This window comes from Salvelinus fontinalis, chromosome 36 (genome assembly GCF_029448725.1).
Source record: "Salvelinus fontinalis isolate EN_2023a chromosome 36, ASM2944872v1, whole genome shotgun sequence".
NCBI lineage: Eukaryota > Metazoa > Chordata > Actinopteri > Salmoniformes > Salmonidae > Salvelinus > Salvelinus fontinalis.
This window is the reverse complement of record NC_074700.1, coordinates 21781915-21801185: the sequence shown is the minus strand read 5'-3', so window position 1 is coordinate 21801185 and position 19271 is coordinate 21781915. Positions and strand designations below refer to the sequence as shown.

The window sequence follows — 19271 nt, the reverse complement described above, 5'->3', positions numbered from 1 at the left end:
GGTGCAATTAGGGGTACATCAATTAAATTACATATATTGTGTTTGCCAATGCCCTTAAGATCAAGTACATTTGATGCAGCATTATGACGACTCATTGCCACAATGGTAGGGATTAACTGAGCTGGTCTTGGATCATTAAATGCGTGGACAGAGTCCAGGAGCCAAGATGATTTGGATGGACTCCGTCATTCCTGTAGAGTATCTTCTGTTTCCAGAAGGTGTAAAATGTATCAATAAAAGTGACTACAGCAGAGCTACAGTAGTCTTTTAGCCAGATGTGTAATGCCAGCAGTCTGCTGAATCTTTCACACCAGCGGCCCAACGATGGTACTGGACCTGAAATTGTTGGCCATTTTTTTTAGTCTAAAATCAGTTCTTTAAAATCTACTTTCAAATGTTCCCAGCTAGCCCTCCTGATGTCGTTTGACCCCACATGGACTACGACAGTGTCAGCTCCCGGCATCTGTGGTAGAACAGTCGGAAGCAGCCTTGTTAAGTCCTGTACTCGTGCTCCTGGGTAGCACAGGTTTTTTGCCATGGGGACCGAGATGTTTCTCACCATAGAGCTGCCTATGATGACAGCTGGTGATGTGAATGGTCTGGTCTCTCAGGCAGCCTCAGGTTCTGGTGAGCCTGGGAGCTCCGAGGATCTGAACTTGAGGTAGAAGCCACCGGAGAGGGAGGCAGAACCGAGGACGAAGACGGAGGTACCTCCGGATCCGATCTTGATTGGGAAGCCACCAAGGATGAAGGAGCCGGAACCTCTGGATCCAGGGCGACAAAGCTGTTTCTGGTCTATGTCAGTTCCGGGCTCAACATCTCCATGGAGACCCCCCTTGCCAGAGGACGCCTTCTTCGACTTCCATGGCGAGTGACATACCTCCATGGCTGGTTGGTTGGGTTGAGAACAGCTCCTTTCTCCAGGGAAGGGGGAGACCTCTTCGGGGATGGGACCCTGCCTAACACCGTCCAGTCGGCTGTGGAGGGCCGACTCGGCAGCAAAACTTTCACCAGACCAGAGTGGCGTCCGGCTACTGGAGTGGAAGAAAAAGACGTGGGTTCCCCAGCAGCGTATGCAGGCTTGCTACTTGCTTTCTTAGAGTAGCTACTTGTAGCTGTACCTGTAGTCTTCCGCAAGCAATTCAGTTTCTATATTGAAAGTCAACACGGTCCACATTGTCCCGGAACAAAGCAAAGTAAACACAGCTCCTGCAACTCTAGAAATGTTCAATAGCGGCCTCCATTTGAGGCCGCCGAGCCAGCAAAGCTAGCTGTGCTTTCGCATCACTCCCCCTATACGGAATCTGTCAGGATCCCGGGACAGATAGCAGCACTCACAGCAATAGCCCAACAGAGCCGCAGGATTCAAAATAAAATAAAAGTATATAAAAACACTGTCGGCTTTTAAACCGAGGGCTTTAGTTCAGGTTTCAGCGTTCGACAGTGTTCAACAACAACACACATATGTAACACTCTGATGACGTTGATTAGGGCTTTGGCTTGTTTTTAAAATTGTTAAATGTAATGTTTATTTAAGTAGGAAAATCAGTTAACTTCTTGCGACTACAGGGGGTGCTGTTTACTCATTAGCATATTTGCATTACAGATTAAACGGCTTCCTACTCTCCTACTTTATCGTACAATATACATATTATTACTATTATTGGATAGAAAACAGTCTCTAGTTTCTATAGCCGTTGGAATTTTGTCTCTGAGTGGAACAGAACTCATTCTACAGCAATTTCCCTGACATGGAGTCAGATTTCACACATTTTGGCCCCTGATCTGGAGTCAGTTTAAAGGCCACTGTGAATGCTATAAGGATACGGACACTGCTTACGTCTTCCCCTGGATGCCTTTACGTGATGACGCTTTGAATGGTATCGATTGCCCAATCACAGCCACTATAAAACAAAAACACGTGTAGGTAGGAACTCCTTTCCAGCTGCGCCGGACGCACGGTGGACACCGACCCGTTCTTTTTCCAAGCATTAGTGGAGCCAGTAATATTTCTCAGGTCATGTTTTTACTCGTTATAGGAGTTAAAAACATCATAAGGTAGTTAATTTAAACCGTTTTGTAGCAATTTATATCCGTTTAGTGCGCATTTTGGGACATTTATTTCTGAGACTTTTTGAAGAGCAGGGCAGGTTTCCAGTTCATGCCGAACGTAGTTGGCATTTCCACATGACAAGAGGACAGCTTTCGACCAAAAGACGATTAGACCCAAGAAAGGATTCTTTGCCCAAGATTCTGATGGAAGAACAGCTCAAAGTAGGAACAATTTATTATGATAAATCGTGTTTCTGTCGAAAAATGTTAATCGCTTAGGACGCCATCTTGTTAGACGTAGCTTCGCTTGGCGCAAACTGTATTGAAAAGTAAGGATAATTAAAAAAATGTAAATCAGCGATTGTATTAAGAATTAAATTGTCTATCAATCGCTGTCCACCCTATATTTTTTAGTCACGTTTATGAGTATTTTTTGTATACGACTAGATCACTGTCTAATGTGGCGCACGACATTGTCTGACCAGCTGGGCAACTTTTGTCATTGTCTAACCATGATTTTGGTGGCTAAATATGCACATTTTCGAACAAACTGTATATGTATGTTGTAATGTGATGTTACAGGAGTGTCATCTGAAGAATTCTGAGAAGGTTAGTGAAAAAAAGAATATATTTTGGCGATGTTTACGTTATCGCTCTCTTTGGCTAGAATCAAGGCTCTGGTAACGTTTGCATATGTGGTATGCTAATATAACGATTTATTGTGTTTTCGCTGTAAGACACTTAGAAAATCTGAAATATTGTCTGTATTCACAGGATCTGTGTCTTTCGATTAGTGTATGCTGTGTATTTTTACGAAATATTTGATGAATAGTAATTAGGTAAACACGTTGCTCTATGTATTTATTCTAGTCCATTTGTGACGGTGGGTGCAATTGTAAACTATGATATCTACCTGAAATATGCACATTTTTCTAACAAAACCTATCCTATACCATAAATATGTTATCAGACTGTCATCTGATGAGGTTTTTTCTTGGTTAGTGGCTATCAATATCTTAGTTTAGCCGAATTGGTGATAGCACCTGATGGAGTAAGAAACTGATGGAGTTAGAAAAGTGGTGTCTTTTGCTAACGTGGTTAGCTAATAGATTTACATATTTTGTCTTCCCTGTAAAACATTTAAAAAATCTGAAATGGTGGCTTTATTCACAAGATCTGTATCTTTCATTAGGTGTCTTGGACTTGTGATTTAATGATATTTAGATGCTACTATTTAATTGTGACGCTATGCTAGGCTATGCTACTCAGTGTGGGGGGGGGGGGGGGGGACACCCGGACCCGGGGTAGATACTCGTGAAAGGTTAAGAACAAATTCTTATTTACAATGACGGCCTACATTTGTAGGTGTACCTGTAGTCTTCCGCAAGCAATTCAGTTTCTATATTGAAAGTCAACATGGTCCACATTGTCCCGGAACAAAGCAAAGTAAACACAGCTCCTGCAACTCTAGAAATGTTCAATAGCGGCCTCCATTTGAGGCCGCCGAGCCAGCAAAGCTAACTGTGCTTTCGCATCACTCCCCCTATACGGAATCTGTCAGGATCCCGGGACAGATAGCAGCGCTCACAGCAATAGCCCAACAGAGCCGCAGGATTCAAAATAAAATAAAAGTATATAAAAACACTGTCGGCTTTTAAACCGAGGGCTTTAGTTCAGGTTTCAGCGTTCGACAGCGTTCAACAACAACAAACATATGTCGCACTCTGATGACGTTGATTAGGGCTTTGGCTTGTTTTTAAAATTGTTAAATGTAATGTTTATTTAAGTAGGAAAATCAGTTAATAACAAATTCTTATTTACAATGACGGCCTACACCGGCCAAACCCTAATTAGGACAAAGCTGGGCCAACGCTAGGACAACGCTGGGTTGTGATACAGCTCGAGATCGAACCACGGTCTGTGGTGACGCCTCTAGCACTGCGATGCAGTGCCTTAGGCCGCTGCGCCACTCAAGAGCCCCCTGGCAGGGTAGGACCAACCCGGCCAGACAGGCTCTGAATCTTGAGGGGTTGGTGCTTCTTTAGTACCTCTCTGACCGCATTCATCTTTCTGATTTGGCTGCTTACAGACTACTTACATTAGCCCCATTAAACAGATCACTCAGGTCACTCAGGTGGGTGTCTAGGGTATAGGTTTGGGGACAATTCCATCATGATAGGACAATAAATAAATAAACTATATTTATAATTCATTTAAAAATGTATATCCCATATCTACACAAAATTGAAAGCTCTCTCACAACCCATTCTCACAAACACACATTGGCTCTGGGATTTGCAACCCTTATCCTTTTTCACTCACACTTTTCCAAACACAAAAACACACACCCCACCTTCCATCACAACACATCCGTACATACCCACATACAGTGCCTTCTATGTCCTCTGTGTTTTATCTCTACCATGTTGATTGAATACTTTTGTGTTCCAGTTCTTTACATTTAAAGATGTATTATTTAGCTAATTATCTTTTATTCTAATTTATGAAATGCTATAAATGGAAAGTCTAATACTAATTCTTTTCCAACATGGTATAGTGGTATAGTGTAGTTGTAATATATATATTTTTAACAATTGTTGTATTTTATAGCTTTTTATATGGTTAGTATTGAGTGTTCCATTATTTGACTGCTCTATGGGAACTTTGTATTATTTAAAGTAACCATCGAGTAGTCTTTGTGTCTCGGAACATTTGGTTATCAATATACAGTTTATCGACTACGAGAGCTACACGTTTCATTTTTAATCTATTCTCCTTAAAGATTGGGTACAGAACTTTGTGCAGTTCTTCAATTTCCTTCGGGAACTGATCATTCATGCCTATTTTAGTGTCTGCAAGTCCTTTACCCAGGCTTTTAAAAATTATTTTATCTTTAACCTGTTGGGGATGGGGGCGCTGTTTAGACTATTTATGCTAATGTGGCTAATTTTTTAAACGGCTTCCCACAAAATCCTTGATCGTACAATATGCATATTATTATTATTATTGGATAGAAAACAGTCTATAGTTTCTATAGGAGTTGAAATTTTGTCTCTAAGTGGAACAGAGCCCATTCTACAGCAATTTCCCTGACATGGAGTCAGATTTGAGAAACGTTGGCCACTTTTCTGAAGTCATTTAAAAGGGCACTGTCGTTGCTATGACTATACGGACACTTCTTACGTCTTCCCCTGGATGCCTTTACGTGATGACGATTCCAACGGGCTCGATTGCTCGTTCACAGGCCCTACAAATGAAAAAAACCTTTAGCTAGCAAGTCTTTTCTTGCTGCGTAACGCGCGTGGAAGACACCGACCCTCTCCTGTTCCAAGCGTTAGTTTAGCCTGTTATATTTCTCCGGTCATCTTTTCACTCGTTATAGGAGTTACAAACATCACAAAGTAGTTAATTTAAAGCGTTTTATAGCAATTTATATCCGTTTAGTGCGATTTTGGGACATTTATTTTTGCAACGATGTGAAAAGTTGGGCACGCTTTTCAGTTCATCCCGAACGTAGTTGACATTTCCACATGGCAAGAGGACAGCTTTCCACCAAAAGACGATTTCTCCCAAGAAAGGATCCTTTGCCCAAGATACTGATGGAAGAACAGCTCAAGGTAGGACATTTTTATTATGATAAATCGTGTTTCTGTCGAAACATTTTAGTGGCTTAGGACGCCATGTTTTTTGACGTAGCTTCGCTTGGCGCAAACTGTATTGAAAAGTAAGGATAAATTAAAAAATGTAATAACGCAATTGTATTAAGAATTAAATTGTCTATCAATCCCTGTCCACCCTATATTTTTTAGTCACGTTTATGAGTATTTATGTATAAGAGTAGATCACTGTCTAAGTGGCGCAAGGACGTTTTCTTTACCAGCTTGTCTACATTTCACATTGTCTAACCATGATTTTGGTGGCTAAATATAAACATTTTCGATCAAACTGTATATGCATGTTGTAATGTGATGTTACAGGAGTGTCATCGGAAGAATTCTGAGAAGGTTAGTGAAAAAATTAATATCTTTTGGCGATGTTGACTTTTATCGCTCACTTTGGCTAGAATCAATGCTGGGCTGCTAATTGCTATGTGCTAAGCTAATATAACGATTTATTGTGTTTTCGCTGTAAGACACTTAGAAAATCTGAAATATTGTCTGTATTCACAGGATCTGTGTCTTTCGATTCGTGTATGCTGTGTATTTTTACGAAATGTTTGATGATTAGTAGTTAGGTAAACACGTTGCTCATTGTAATTATTCTAGTCCATTTGTGATGGTGGGTGCAATTGTAAACTATGCCATATACCTGAAATATGCACTTTTTTCTAACAAAACCTATCCCATACCATAAATATGTTATCAGACTGTCATCTAATGAGTTTTTTTGTTGGTTAGGGGCTATAAATATCTTAGTTTAGCCGAATTGGTGATGGCTACTGGTGTTGGTGGACAAATAAAAGATGGTGGATTATGCTAATGTGTTTTTAGGTAATAGATGTACATCTTTACATATTGTGTCTTCCCTGTAAAACATTTTAAAAATCGGAAATGTTGACTGGATTCATAAGATCTGTGTCTTTCATTAGCTGTATTGGACTTTAATGTGTGAAAGTTAAATATTTTAAAAAAATATTTTTTTTGAATTTCGCGGCACTGGTTTTTCAGTGGGGGGGGGGGGGGGGGTGCCGCTAGCGCCACGCTGATCCTAGACAGGTTAAAGAAAGCAAATTTGGCAACGATTGGGTGCTTATATCTCTGTACTCTCTGTCCAAAATGGTGTACACGTTTGAGTTGGATTTTGTTGACAGCTTCGTGTGGGATCTGAAGCGCTGTAAGGAGGAACTCCCTCACTACACCCTCAGGAACTTCTCCTTCTTTCTCTTGGATACCAGTAAGTACCAGATTTACTCTCGTATATCTAGTCTCTAGGCTTTTCTCCGAAAGATGTTCTCCTTTTAAGTTCAATAACGTCGGTTTCAATCTGTTTCAAAGTCCCTTTTAGCTTGTTTGTTTCTTTCTCCATTGTCGCAGCTTTTGCGTCACTCATCTCGAGACTCGCCTTCAACTCCTTTATATCTTTACTGACTAATTCAAGTATGCCCAGTTTGTCATTTATCGATTTTAACAGATCGGTTTCCACCCTTGCCATTCCCAGTGGTGAAAAGCTTTAATCGTCTGTGTCCGTCGAGGAGTCGCGTTTTCTTTTGGAGATTGGTTCTCCTTGTTTTACTCTCCATCATGTTTGGGCGTTACTTGTTTTCATAATGTTTGTTGATATATTTCTCTAGCCTTATGATTTGTTTTGTGGTGTTATCCAGATGGAAGTTTTTTACCCACCAGTATGTGAAGTGTTAATATTTAGTCTAACTTACTTATATTGAATATTATGTTTTCATCTTGAGGTGATCTGCACTGCTGTGTTCAGTCCACCATCTTCTTTCCTTGGACCATTTCAGGACGAGGAACTGTGGTTACATACATAGGGTTGTATGTGTATGCAGATGTGTATGCAGCCAAATGGCCATCAATCTAATGATCTAATACATTTGTTCAAACAGGCGTCACTGCGCACTCACGCTTATCAATCTAATGATCTAATAAATCGCACGCACACGCAAGCACACACACACACCAAGTGTGTCGAAATATTGCCACTTTATTTCCGAAATATTGCCTTTTGTATTCTCTAAATATTGCCACTTTATTCACAAAATGTAATTTTGACTATATTATTCTGGAAATCTTGCCACTTTCTTCTCCAGATATTTCCACATATTTTTAAAGGAGTATTATGCAAAAAACAATCATCCAAGTACCACCCATCACTGTTTATTTTTTTATTGTCTTCACTTGTCCCTAATAGGCATCCATAGAATGCAGATGGGAATCCAAGCTGAATGAAAAATAATTTAGTTTAGGATCTTCTAATGTTTACAGAAATGTTACAGCACTTACTTTGTGAATTCTGAGTGGTTTTGTGTCTGTAGTCAGCTGGGGGAAAAACACACACGAAATTAAATTATTATTATAATCTTTGACTTTAACTGACATGGTGCCTGTTGAGACACTGATCTTTTTTGCAAAATCTTTTTCTGACCTTTTCGTATTGTGTGATCCCAGACGATTTCCCCCTCCACATCACTGATTAGCTTCATACCAAAGTCAACATCTGCATCTTCCATGAACACCTCAAAGAAGTTTGGTGTAGTGTTGTCATATCTCAGCTTCATTTTCTGTGGAGGCAGTAGGTGAGAGAGGGTGTTTTTTGTGTGTTTTTGTTTTATTTAGGATATTAAAATTGCTATTGCTTTTTGGATTAGATTGACATTCTGTGGGAGCTCAAACCATACAGGAGGTTTAACTTCAGCAGAAGGAGACGACGTTGTGAGGCTGAACCAATCCTTCATCCGAAGGGACTTGACTGGTTGTGGTTTTCTGATACTCCTGTATCCATAAGACTGCTCCTTTTTCTTCATTGCCTGAAGAAGCATAAGCCAACATGTCCTTGTCAAAACCATTCACACATGACATTTTGTTGGATTGTGTGGTGTGAAACTGATTTCAATGAATGAACTATATAATATATTCTAAACCGGAAACCCTGAGAAAACTGCCACGAGATGTTTTGACAGAGTGACACCATATCTGACTTTTTTTTACGGCCTGTCCCTCTTAGGAGGACAAAAATACATCTTTTTCTTTTGTTGTTACATGTACTTTCTACACACATTTTACATATATGTCACATATTTTTTTTTTTACTTTTTCTTCAGTAGTTACATAGCAAGAATAAATTAATTTGATATACATTACGTCTAGATATACATGTCAATTAGTTTATTTGAATTTAACCATATTATATTAGTATTTTTTAGGTTTTTTTAGTGAGAGGTTTAATGCTTTAATATTTAATAATTTTAGCCCCCGAACTCATATTCATTATATAAATAAGCATGTTTTATTTTGTCTGGCTTGCCATTACAAATAAAGTGAAATGTGTTCTGCTCAAATCATTTAAAAGACATTTGGTCTAAGCAGGGCCATAAGTAAATAGGTAAACTGGGATATGACTAAATAATTAATCAGGGTGAATTTTTTCACAGATAGACAGGTATTTACCTTTCCATGGTAGCAAGATCTTATATATTTTTGTTGTAAAAATGTGTTGTAGTAAGTTCCTTTATTTCTTTAGGGTTATGAATACCACCGGTCCACTTCCCCATCGGACCCTTTTTAATTTTTTTTATTTTATTTATTTCTTTATTTTACATTTTCTCCCCTTTTCTCCCCAATTTTCGTGGTATCCAATCGCTAGTAATTACTATCTTGTCTCATCGCTACAACTCCCGTACGGGCTCGGGAGAGACGAAGGTCGAAAGCCATGCGTCCTCCGAAGCACAACCCAACCAAGCCGCACTGCTTCTTTAACACAGCGCGCCTCCAACCCGGAAGCCAGCCGCACCAATGTGTCGGAGGAAACACCGTGCACCTGGCCCCCTTGGTTTGCGCGCACAGCGCCCAGCCCGCCACGGGAGTCGCTGGAGCGCGATGAGACAAGGAAATCCCTACCGGCCAAACCCTCCCTAACCCGGACGACGCTAGCCCAATTGTGCGTCGCCCCACGGACCTCTCGGTCGCGGCCGGCTGCGACAGAGCCTGGGGGCGAACCCAGAGACTCTGGTGGCGCAGTTAGCACTGCGATGCAGTGCCCTAGACCACTACCATCGGACCATTTTATTGGAAAATTAGACCTTAATGTAAAAGTTAAAAAAAAAATGTTTTATCCAATATACCTCATATGGTACACTTCTCATAGTTTGGTTGTAACCCAGAGAGGTTAGAAACATTATCTAGATACTCTATGAGGCTGTGCAGGGATCCAGATTGCGGATTTAAGAGAAAATCTGAATCGTCAGAGTACAATGACACCTTTGTTTTTAAGGATTTCTAGCCCCTCTATATTATTGTTGGATCTAATTTTATTCCCTAAAATTTTGATTGTCATAATAAATAGATATACCGACAGTGGATAACCTTGTTTTACTCCTCTTGACAGTTTACAGTAATACCTTCTGAGAAGGTAACATTATTTACTATTTTACACTTAGGGTTACTATACATAACTTTAACCCATTGTATAAGAGATTCTCCAAAATTAAAATAGTCCAGGCATCTATATGTAAATTCCAGTTGTACTTTATCAAAAGCATTTTCAAAATCTGCTATGAATAACATAGATTCCTAGATTTTTCATAGTGTTCTATTGTTTCAAGTACTTGTCTTATGTTATCTCCAATGTATCTTCCATGTAAAAAAAACCTGTCTCATCAAGATGAATTATATCTGACAACACCTTTTTAATTCTATGTGCTATTAATTTTGCTAGGATTTTTCCATCACAACACAGGTGTAATGGACTTCCTATTTGTTTCAATTAACTGGATCTTTATACTTACCACCTAGGTCCTGTTTTTATACTTACCACCTAGGTCCTGTTTTATTGGAGTGGTTAAAACATGCTAATAGCAGATCTTTAGTAGATCAAAAAAGGTTTCATATGGACTGCATTCGGGAATTTATTCAAAATTGATCAATTTTTCTCCACCTCATCAATCTACATACAGTACCCCATAATGACAAAGCAAAACAAGTCTTTAGAAATGTTGTAAATGTGTGTATATATATATATATATATATATATATATATATATAAATGAAATATTATATTTACATAAGTATTCAGACCCTTTACTCAGTATTTTGTTGAAGCAGCTTTGGCAGTGATTACATTCTCGAGTCTTCTTGGGTATGATGCTACAAGCTTGGCACATCGGTATTTGGGGAGTTTCTCCCATTCTTCTCTACAAATCCTCTTAGCTCTGTCAGGTTGGATGGGGAGCGTAGCTGCCCAGCTATTTTCAGATCTCTCCAGAGATGTTTGATTGGGTTCAAGTCCGGGCTCTGGCTGGGCCACACAAGGACATTCATAGAGTTGTCCCAAAGCCACTCCTGTGTTGCCCTGGCTGTGTGCTTAGGGTCATTGTCCTTAACCCCATTCTTAGGTCCTGAGCACTCTGGAGCAGGTTTTCATCAAAGATCTCTCTGTACTTTGGTCAATTAATTTTCCCTCGATCCTGACTAGTCTCCCAGTCCCTGTCGCTGAAAATCATCCCCACAGAATGATGCTACCACCACCATGCTTCACCGTAGGGATGGTGTCAGGTTTCTTCCAGATGGGATGCTTGACATTCAGGCCAATCTTGGTTTCATCAGACCAGATAATCTTGTTCCTCGTGGTCAGAGTCGTTTAGCTGCCTTTTGGCAAACTCCAAGCAGGCTGTCAAGTACCTTTTACTGAGGAGTGGCTTCCATCTGGCCACTCTACCATAACGACCCGATTGGTAGAGTGCTGCAGTTGTCAAGTTGTAGAAACATCTCAACAATGATCAATGGAAACAGGATACACAGCTCAATTTTGAGTCTCATAGTAAAGGGTCTGAAATACCTTATTTACATAAGTTATTTCTGTTTTCATTTTTAATACATTTGCAAAAATTTCTTTGTCAATATGGGGTATTGTGTGTAGATTGATGAGGATTTTTTTTATTTAATCCATTTTAGAATTATAATTGTATTACATTCTCCCACCATAATAATCGGACTCTTCCCCCACAGTTTCCCAACAACAGAAGTCCACCAAATTCCCCTGGTTTTGGATGGAAAACAAACAGCTGTTTTTCAGTCTGTAGGAACCGTATTTACTCATTTTGGGTACCGGTACTGTTTATATTTAGGTGCAGGAGCTCCACAATACTTTTGAGCTAATATTCTATATGAGGAACAGGATCTCAAGCAGTGAGCTCCTGCCCAAGTCAAGCACTGAATTGGAGAATGGCAATGTCTACACAATTATATACTGTATATTAAATGTCTTATTTTTTTACCCACTGGTATTATCTGCATTGATAACATTGAGAGATGATTTAACCACAGAGGAGAACAATAAGTGGAAATAACCTGTTCTACAGAAGAATCACAGGGGACCAGATACGCATGTAGCGTGAGGAATGCTGTCTTGGCCTGGTACAGCAGCAAGTCACAGTGGGCTTTCACCGGAAAGCCAGATCTCACGAGAACTCCTTTTGGAGAGAAGGATGGATGGAGGATCTTGACGTGGAAGCGGGTGACTTCATCCACTTGTTCTACGGACACACCACAGTCTTCTACATGTAGAACTCTCACTTTCTCTTTAAAGGAGGGATCATCGCCTGCAGAGATAAAAACAGGCACATTTGCATAAACATCAGGTTGACATCAACAACAGGGCTTTTTAAAAGTAGTTTGCATCAGTTATATTTTAATTATAAACATATACGCCCATACCAAAACAGGCAAAATGTGGCAGCTGCACTTCTTCCAGTTCTCCTGAAATGACTGTGACGTCCAATAGGGGGCCACCTTGCTTGTACCCCAAGCTTTTCATCATTGCCCTGTGAGGCTCCCAGGAGCTGAATTGATACTGTAGACTGACATAGGTTTTACACACCCACCGGAGCCCTGATACTTTGCACTCGTAGCGCCCCGGGGGAGACGTGCTACGGATGGCATGAAAAGAAGAAGGAATGGGTTTAGAGTAAGTAAGTCATGTATTTAATCAGCAGTTGACCAACATAATAATGGTTACTTTACTTTGTTAAACCTTGCTTTAAATCCTCACAGACTCTATTTCTTCTTATTATTATTTTTTTTACAATTAATGAAACACAGGCTATGAAGTCAGACTGTCTTCTTTAAATACGTTTTAGCAGGTATATTCAATCTAGTCATTATTATTAGTATCTTAAAACAGAATTGTTGGATAACCAAACGTAAAGTTTTTAATCGTCTGTATTATGGCGAGGAACTAATACATTCCAGGACTGTACCTGAACATTGGGGCTTCTTTAGTGATGGCCACAGGTTCAACCTGAACCCAGTTGGAAGACTCCTGAATAAGAGAACATTGATCTCTGATTATCACAGATACACTGAATTTATTAGATAAATATAGCCACCTGGCTAATGTTAGCCACAACGAATTGGAATTCCTAATATATCGTATGGAATGCAAATTCATAACATATCATACAAATTGCAATTCATAACATATCATGCACATTTTTATTCATAACATATCATTTGAAATGGATGATGGACATCAACAAATGAATAGACTCCATTCAAAACGTAACATATCATACTAAATGGAGGGACTGAGATTTACGTATAAAATAATACAAAATGCTCTGAGACCAGGTTGGTAAAGGTTGTACTTTGTACTTTAAAGGCTAACTTTCCCTTGAATGTTGTCAAACCTGCTAATTCTATACCTTTATTTGCAAATTACTGAAGAATGGTTTCTGTGATTCTTAGAAAAGAAGGTGTTATGTAGAATCATATAGGGATTTTTGTTTTGTCCCCATAGGGGAACCCTTTTTGGTGCTAGGTAGAATCCTTTCTAGAGGGTCCTGCCTAGAACTCTCTATATATGGTTCTTCATAGAATCATTTTATATTTGAAGGGTTCATCCTAGAACCCCCTATGAATGGTTCTACTAAGAACCCTTTGATTTTTGAAGGGTTTCCCCTAGAGCCCTCTATGAACGGTTCCACCAGCCTTATTAGCCTTTAAAATTAAACTCTTTATGACAATAGATGACATACTGTACATCACAAGGCATTCATTTAAAGGCTTAGTTATACCCTAAAACGGTGGTTTAAGGAAACTCCTGCTTTACCGGTGTTAAGGTTGTCGTAGTCGTTCTCCTCCTCAGACGAGGAGGAGCATGGATCGGACCAAGATGCGGAGTAGTAGGTATTCATGTTTTAATGAACAAACAACAAACACTACAAATTACGAAACTCTACAAACGTGACTAACCTGAAAACAGTCCTGTGTGGCCCAAACACTGACACAGGAAACAAACACCCACACAACACCAGTGAAACCCTGGCTGCCTTAGTATGACTCTCAATCAGGGACAAACGATACACACCTGTCTCTGATTGAGAATCATACCAGGCCGAACACAAAATCCCAACATAGAAAAACAAACCTAGACCAACCCACCCAACTCACGCCCTGACCAACTAAAACAAATACATAATAAAGGAAAACAGGTCAGGAACATGACAGAACCCCCCCCTTAAGGTGCGAACTCCGGGCGCACCAGCACAAAGTCTAGGGGAGGGTCTGGGTGGGCGTCTGTCCACGGTGGCGGCTCTGGCGCTGGGCGAGGTCCCCACCCCACCATAGTCACTCCCCGCTTCCGTATCCCCCTCCCAATGACCACCCTCCAACTAAACCCACCTAAATGAAGGGGCAGCATCGGGATAAGGGGCAGCACCGGGCCGAGGGACTCTGGCAGGTCCGGGCCGAGGGACTCTGGCAGGTCCTGGCCGAGGGACTCTGGCAGGTCCTGGCCGAGGGACTCTGGCAGGTCCTGGCCGAGGGACTCTGGCAGGTCCTGGCCGAGGGACTCTGGCAGGTCCTGGCCGGACGGCTCTGGCTGGTCCTGGCCGGACGGCTCTGGCTGGTCCTGGCCGGACGGCTCTGGCTGGTCCTGGCCGGACGGCTCTGGCTGGTCCTGGCCGGACGGCTCTGGCTGGTCCTGGCCGGACGGCTCTGGCAGGTCCTGGCCGGACGGCTCTGGCTGGTCCTGGCCGGACGGCTCTGGCTGGTCCTGGCCGGACGGCTCTGGCTGGTCCTGGCTGGACGGCTCTGGCTGGTCGGCTCTGGCTGGTCCTGGCTGAACGGCACTGGCTGGTCCTGGCTGGACGGCTCTGAAGGCTCGGGACAGACGGGCAGCGCTGGGCAGGCAGACAGTTCAGACCACGCTGGGCAGGCAGGCAGTTCAGACAGCGCTGGGAAGGCAGACAGTTCGGGCAGCGCTGAGCAGGCAAGCAGCGCAGGCGGCGTTGGGCAGACGGCCGACTCTGACCTGCTGAGGCGCACAGTAGGCCTGGTGCGTGGTGCCGGAACTGGAGTCACTGGGCTGGAGACATGCACCACAGGGAGAGTGCGTGGAGGAGGAACAGGGCTCTGGAAACGCACTGGAAGCCTGGTGCGTGGAGTAGGCACTGGTGGTACTGAGCTGGGGTGGGAAGGTGGCGCCGGATATACCGGACCGTGAAGGAGGACACGCGCTCTTGAGGACCAAGCCTCCCCAACCTTACCAGGTTGAATGGTCCCCGTAGCCCTGCCAGTGCGGCGAGGTGGAATAACCCGCACTGGGCTATGCAGGCGAACCCGGGACACCACCTGTAAGGCTGGTGCCATGTACGCCGGCCCGAGGAGACGTACTGGAGGCCAGATACATTGGGCTGGCTTCATGACATCCGGCTCGATGCCCAACCTAGCCCTCCCAGTGCAGCAAGGTGGAATAGCCCGCACTGGGCTAAGCACGCGTACTGGGGACACCGTGCGCTTTACCGCATAACACGGTGTCTGACCAGTACTACGTCCTCTCACTCCACGGTAAGCCCGGGGAGTTGGCTCAGGTAACCAACCCGGCTTCGCCACACTCCCCTTTAGCCCCCCTCAAGAAATTTTTGGGTGAGCCTCTCGGGCTTCCAGCCGCTCTGCCTTGCTTTAGTCTCATACAACCTCCTCTCCGCTTTCGCTGCCTCCAGCTCCGCTTTGGGGCGGCGATACTCCACTGGCTCTGCCCAGGGTCCTTTACCGTCCAGGATCTCCTCCCAAGTCCATTCCTCTTTTCCCCATTGTTGTTGTTCCTGCCTTCCTTCTCCACTCCGCTTGATCCTGTTTTGGTGGGTGTTTCTGTTAAGGTTGTCGTAGTCGTTCTCGTCCTCAGACGAGGGGGAGCATGGATGGGACCAAGATGCGGAGTAGTAGGTATTCATGTTTTAATGAACAAACAACAAACACTACAAATTACGAAACTCTACAAACGTGACTAACCTGAAAACAGTCCTGTGTGGCCCAAACACTGACACAGGAAACAAACACCCACAAAACACCAGTGAAACCCTGGCTGCCTTAGTATGACTCTCAATCAGGGACAAACGATACACACCTGTCTCTGATTGAGAATCTTACCAGGCCGAACACAAAATCCCAACATAGAAAAACAAACCTAGACCAACCCACCCAACTCACGCCCTGACCAACTAAAACAAATACATAACAAAGGAAAACAGGTCAGGAACGTGACAACCGGCCACATCAGGTCTGCAAGTCACATTCTGCTCGCCTGCACTTAAAATCCTGATGTTAAAGTTTAAACACTGAGGTAAACACAAAAGCCCAAGCACTATGTAAAATAATGAAATTACAATAAATAAACTTATTCAGATTCTGAAGGGTTCTTCCCCAAAAAATTCTTAGCATGTTAAAGGTTCTAGGGAGAACCATTTGCCTTACAAAGAACCATTGTCTCCCAAAGAGGGTTCTTCAGATGAAAACGGTTCTTGGTAGAACCCTATCCCTCCGCTAAGAACCCTTTTATAATATTTTTTTCCAGTGCTTAATTTCAGCCGGATCCTGCCGGAACAGGATCCTGCAGCTTTCAGTTCTGCACTGTTTCGTTCTGTAACCTATTTGCCAGGATCCGGTACCTCTGGTGGCATGAACACTTATTTTCACTGTTTGCAATGTAAACATAATAATAAAATCTGAGTCAATACAAGTTGCCTCCTCTGTAATTCTCCTGCCCCTTAAAAAATAAATGTAAAAACGTGCCTGATATTCTAAGAATTGATTTGTGTTGGGCCGGCCTGGGTTCATGGTTTGCGTAACATTGAAGCCTATAGACCAACGCGTGGCCATTGCTGTGGTGAGACAGAGAAGGGCGCTTGTATCTCTCTCACAGAATTAGATTGAGATTAACTTTCTATTATCTGCCATCCTCTCTCTGCTCTGATAGACTTGAGCCTGCAACTAATCTCTCCAACGTTGCATTTCATAATTTATTTCCTTACAGAGTCATAGCCGCGGAAGGGTGCTGGAGGTGTCGCAGCACCCCTGATAAATTGAAATACAGTTGCCAAAGTTATAGAATTAGAATTGTTCAGAAATAAATTAAATCATTCAGAATAATACACCAGGAGTAGGCCTAGAATTCAGCCACAAAGGATCAATAATAAATACATAGCCTAGCTGAGATTGTGTGTAGCCCAATCACAAGGCATGCCTACAGTTGGGAAGTGCGGCAAATCTGTCAGTGAACAGCATGTAGCCAAAACAGGCATGTCGCTAAATTTCTAATAAACTGAACAAAAATATAAACTACATGTACAGTGTTGGTCCCATGTTTCATGAGCAGAAATTGAAGATCCCAGACATTTAGCAGTAAGCCCAATCAGCTTCACAACCGCAGTCCACCTGTAAGGCGAGCGGTTTGCTGATGTCAACGTTGTGAACAGAGTGCTGCATGGTGGCGGTGGGGTTATGGTAGGGGCACACGCAATCTACAGAAAACGAACACAATTGCATTTTATTGATGGCAATTTGAATGCACAGAGATACTGTGAAGAGATCCTGAGGCCCATTGTCATGCTAGTCATCCGCCTCCATCACCTCATGTTTCAGCATTATAATGCACTACCCGATGTTGCAAGGATCTGTACACAATTCCTGGAAGCTGAAAATGTCCCAGTTCTTCCAATGGACTGCATACTCACCAGACATGACACCCATGGAGCATGTTTGGGATGCTCTGGATCGATGTGTATGAAACCATGCACCAGTTCAATATCTAGCAAATTTGAACAGCCATTGAAAAGAAGTGGGACAAAATTCCACAGGCCACAATCAACAGGCTGATCAACTCTATGCGAAGGAGATCGGTTGGCTGCATGAGGGAAATGGTGGTCACACCAGATACTGACTGGTTTTCAGATCCACACCCCTACCTTTTTTTAAGGTCTCTGTGACCAACAGATGCATATCTGTATACCCAGTCATGTGAAATCCATAGATTAGAGTGAAATGAATGTATTTCAATTGACTGATTTCCTTACACCTACGAACTGTAACTCTTTGAAGTTGTTGCATGTTTCATTTATATTTTCGTTCAGTATACAATCGGGGGAATGCACCGGTTGGAAAGCAAATGATTCTACTGAAAAGAGAAGACTAATCTACCAAAGACTAAGCTACCAAAAATGTTATCAACTTCCAAATAGGCCTATTGAGCAAACAGCATTGTAAAACAAGAGGTAAAACAAGAAAGAGAAAACAAGGTAAAACAAGAAAGAGATCTTTAAGAACGGGCGCATCGGCCTTCGCAGGTGAGTGAACTGAGCATCATTGGGTGAGTGACTAAAACTGGAAAGCTTTTTTAGGACTATAATTTCCTCCTTATATTGTACAATATGTGTGTGTCCACACACCTAGGCCTAATCTATTGGTGGATTCAGGACAGGGTCGTTTTAATTGATCTCAGATTCTGAGTTTGTCATGGTCAAAGTAGGCTGTCATTTCGATCATTTGTGAGTTACTAAAAAAGATTCTGCTCAAGTCTCCAGTCATCTAAAATGACGTGAAATTGCATGAAATGCGGTTATAAAAGGCCTCATTTTTCCTGAACCCGTTTTTTGTTTCTCCCTTCTTCAAGAATCTCTACTCTACTGCTGTATGCCAGAGTGCAGATACGATGATCATGCATCCAATGGTTCATTATGAAGGGGATTTTTTACATGCGTTCTGGTACCTGAGAGCAACCCAAGTCACCCCCATCTCACGCTCTCACTTTTTGTTCCAGCACCTCCCAATTTACAAATGAACCACTGTTTTCTTCTAAGAGTGCAGCTGCCAGCTGTGTGAAACTGGAGCAAAATGTAGGATTTCCACAAAATATTTGTGATTTTCATGAAAATAAAAAGATATTCATGAATACAAAGCACAGTCAACATAGGTGGTGGTCAAACATTTGACAAAAATGTATCGACTACTACTGTACACTCCATGAAGACAGTAACAAACATTAACTCACCATCACATTAGCACAGGTTGTGCAACTTCTCACAGGCTCTGGGGAAAGACACATCAATCAGAAAATCAACCACACCAAACATTAACCTCAGTGATAATACAGTGGTCTTAATTTCCTGGTACACAAAGCATTTTAAAATCACAAATACAATAACAATGATATTTAGTGCTAACAATGATCTCTATGAGATGAGTCACAAATGCTCCCAGCGTCACTGTCTCCCC

General features: G+C 42.1%; 1 protein-coding gene across 1 annotated transcript in view; it reads right to left on the bottom strand.

Moving 5' to 3' along the window:
• LOC129835673 (sterile alpha motif domain-containing protein 9-like) overlaps positions 1-19271 on the bottom strand; it is a 47675-nt gene that overhangs the window by 16075 nt on the left and 12329 nt on the right. The window contains exons 3-9 of the mRNA XM_055901391.1: positions 19048-19085; positions 12980-13041; positions 12438-12649; positions 12072-12322; positions 8405-8533; positions 8152-8287; positions 8010-8045 (exon numbers count right to left, since the gene is read on the bottom strand). Of these exons, the coding sequence (XP_055757366.1) occupies positions 8010-8045; positions 8152-8287; positions 8405-8533; positions 12072-12322; positions 12438-12649; positions 12980-13041; positions 19048-19085 (864 nt within the window). The remainder of the gene's footprint in view (positions 1-8009; positions 8046-8151; positions 8288-8404; positions 8534-12071; positions 12323-12437; positions 12650-12979; positions 13042-19047; positions 19086-19271) is intronic.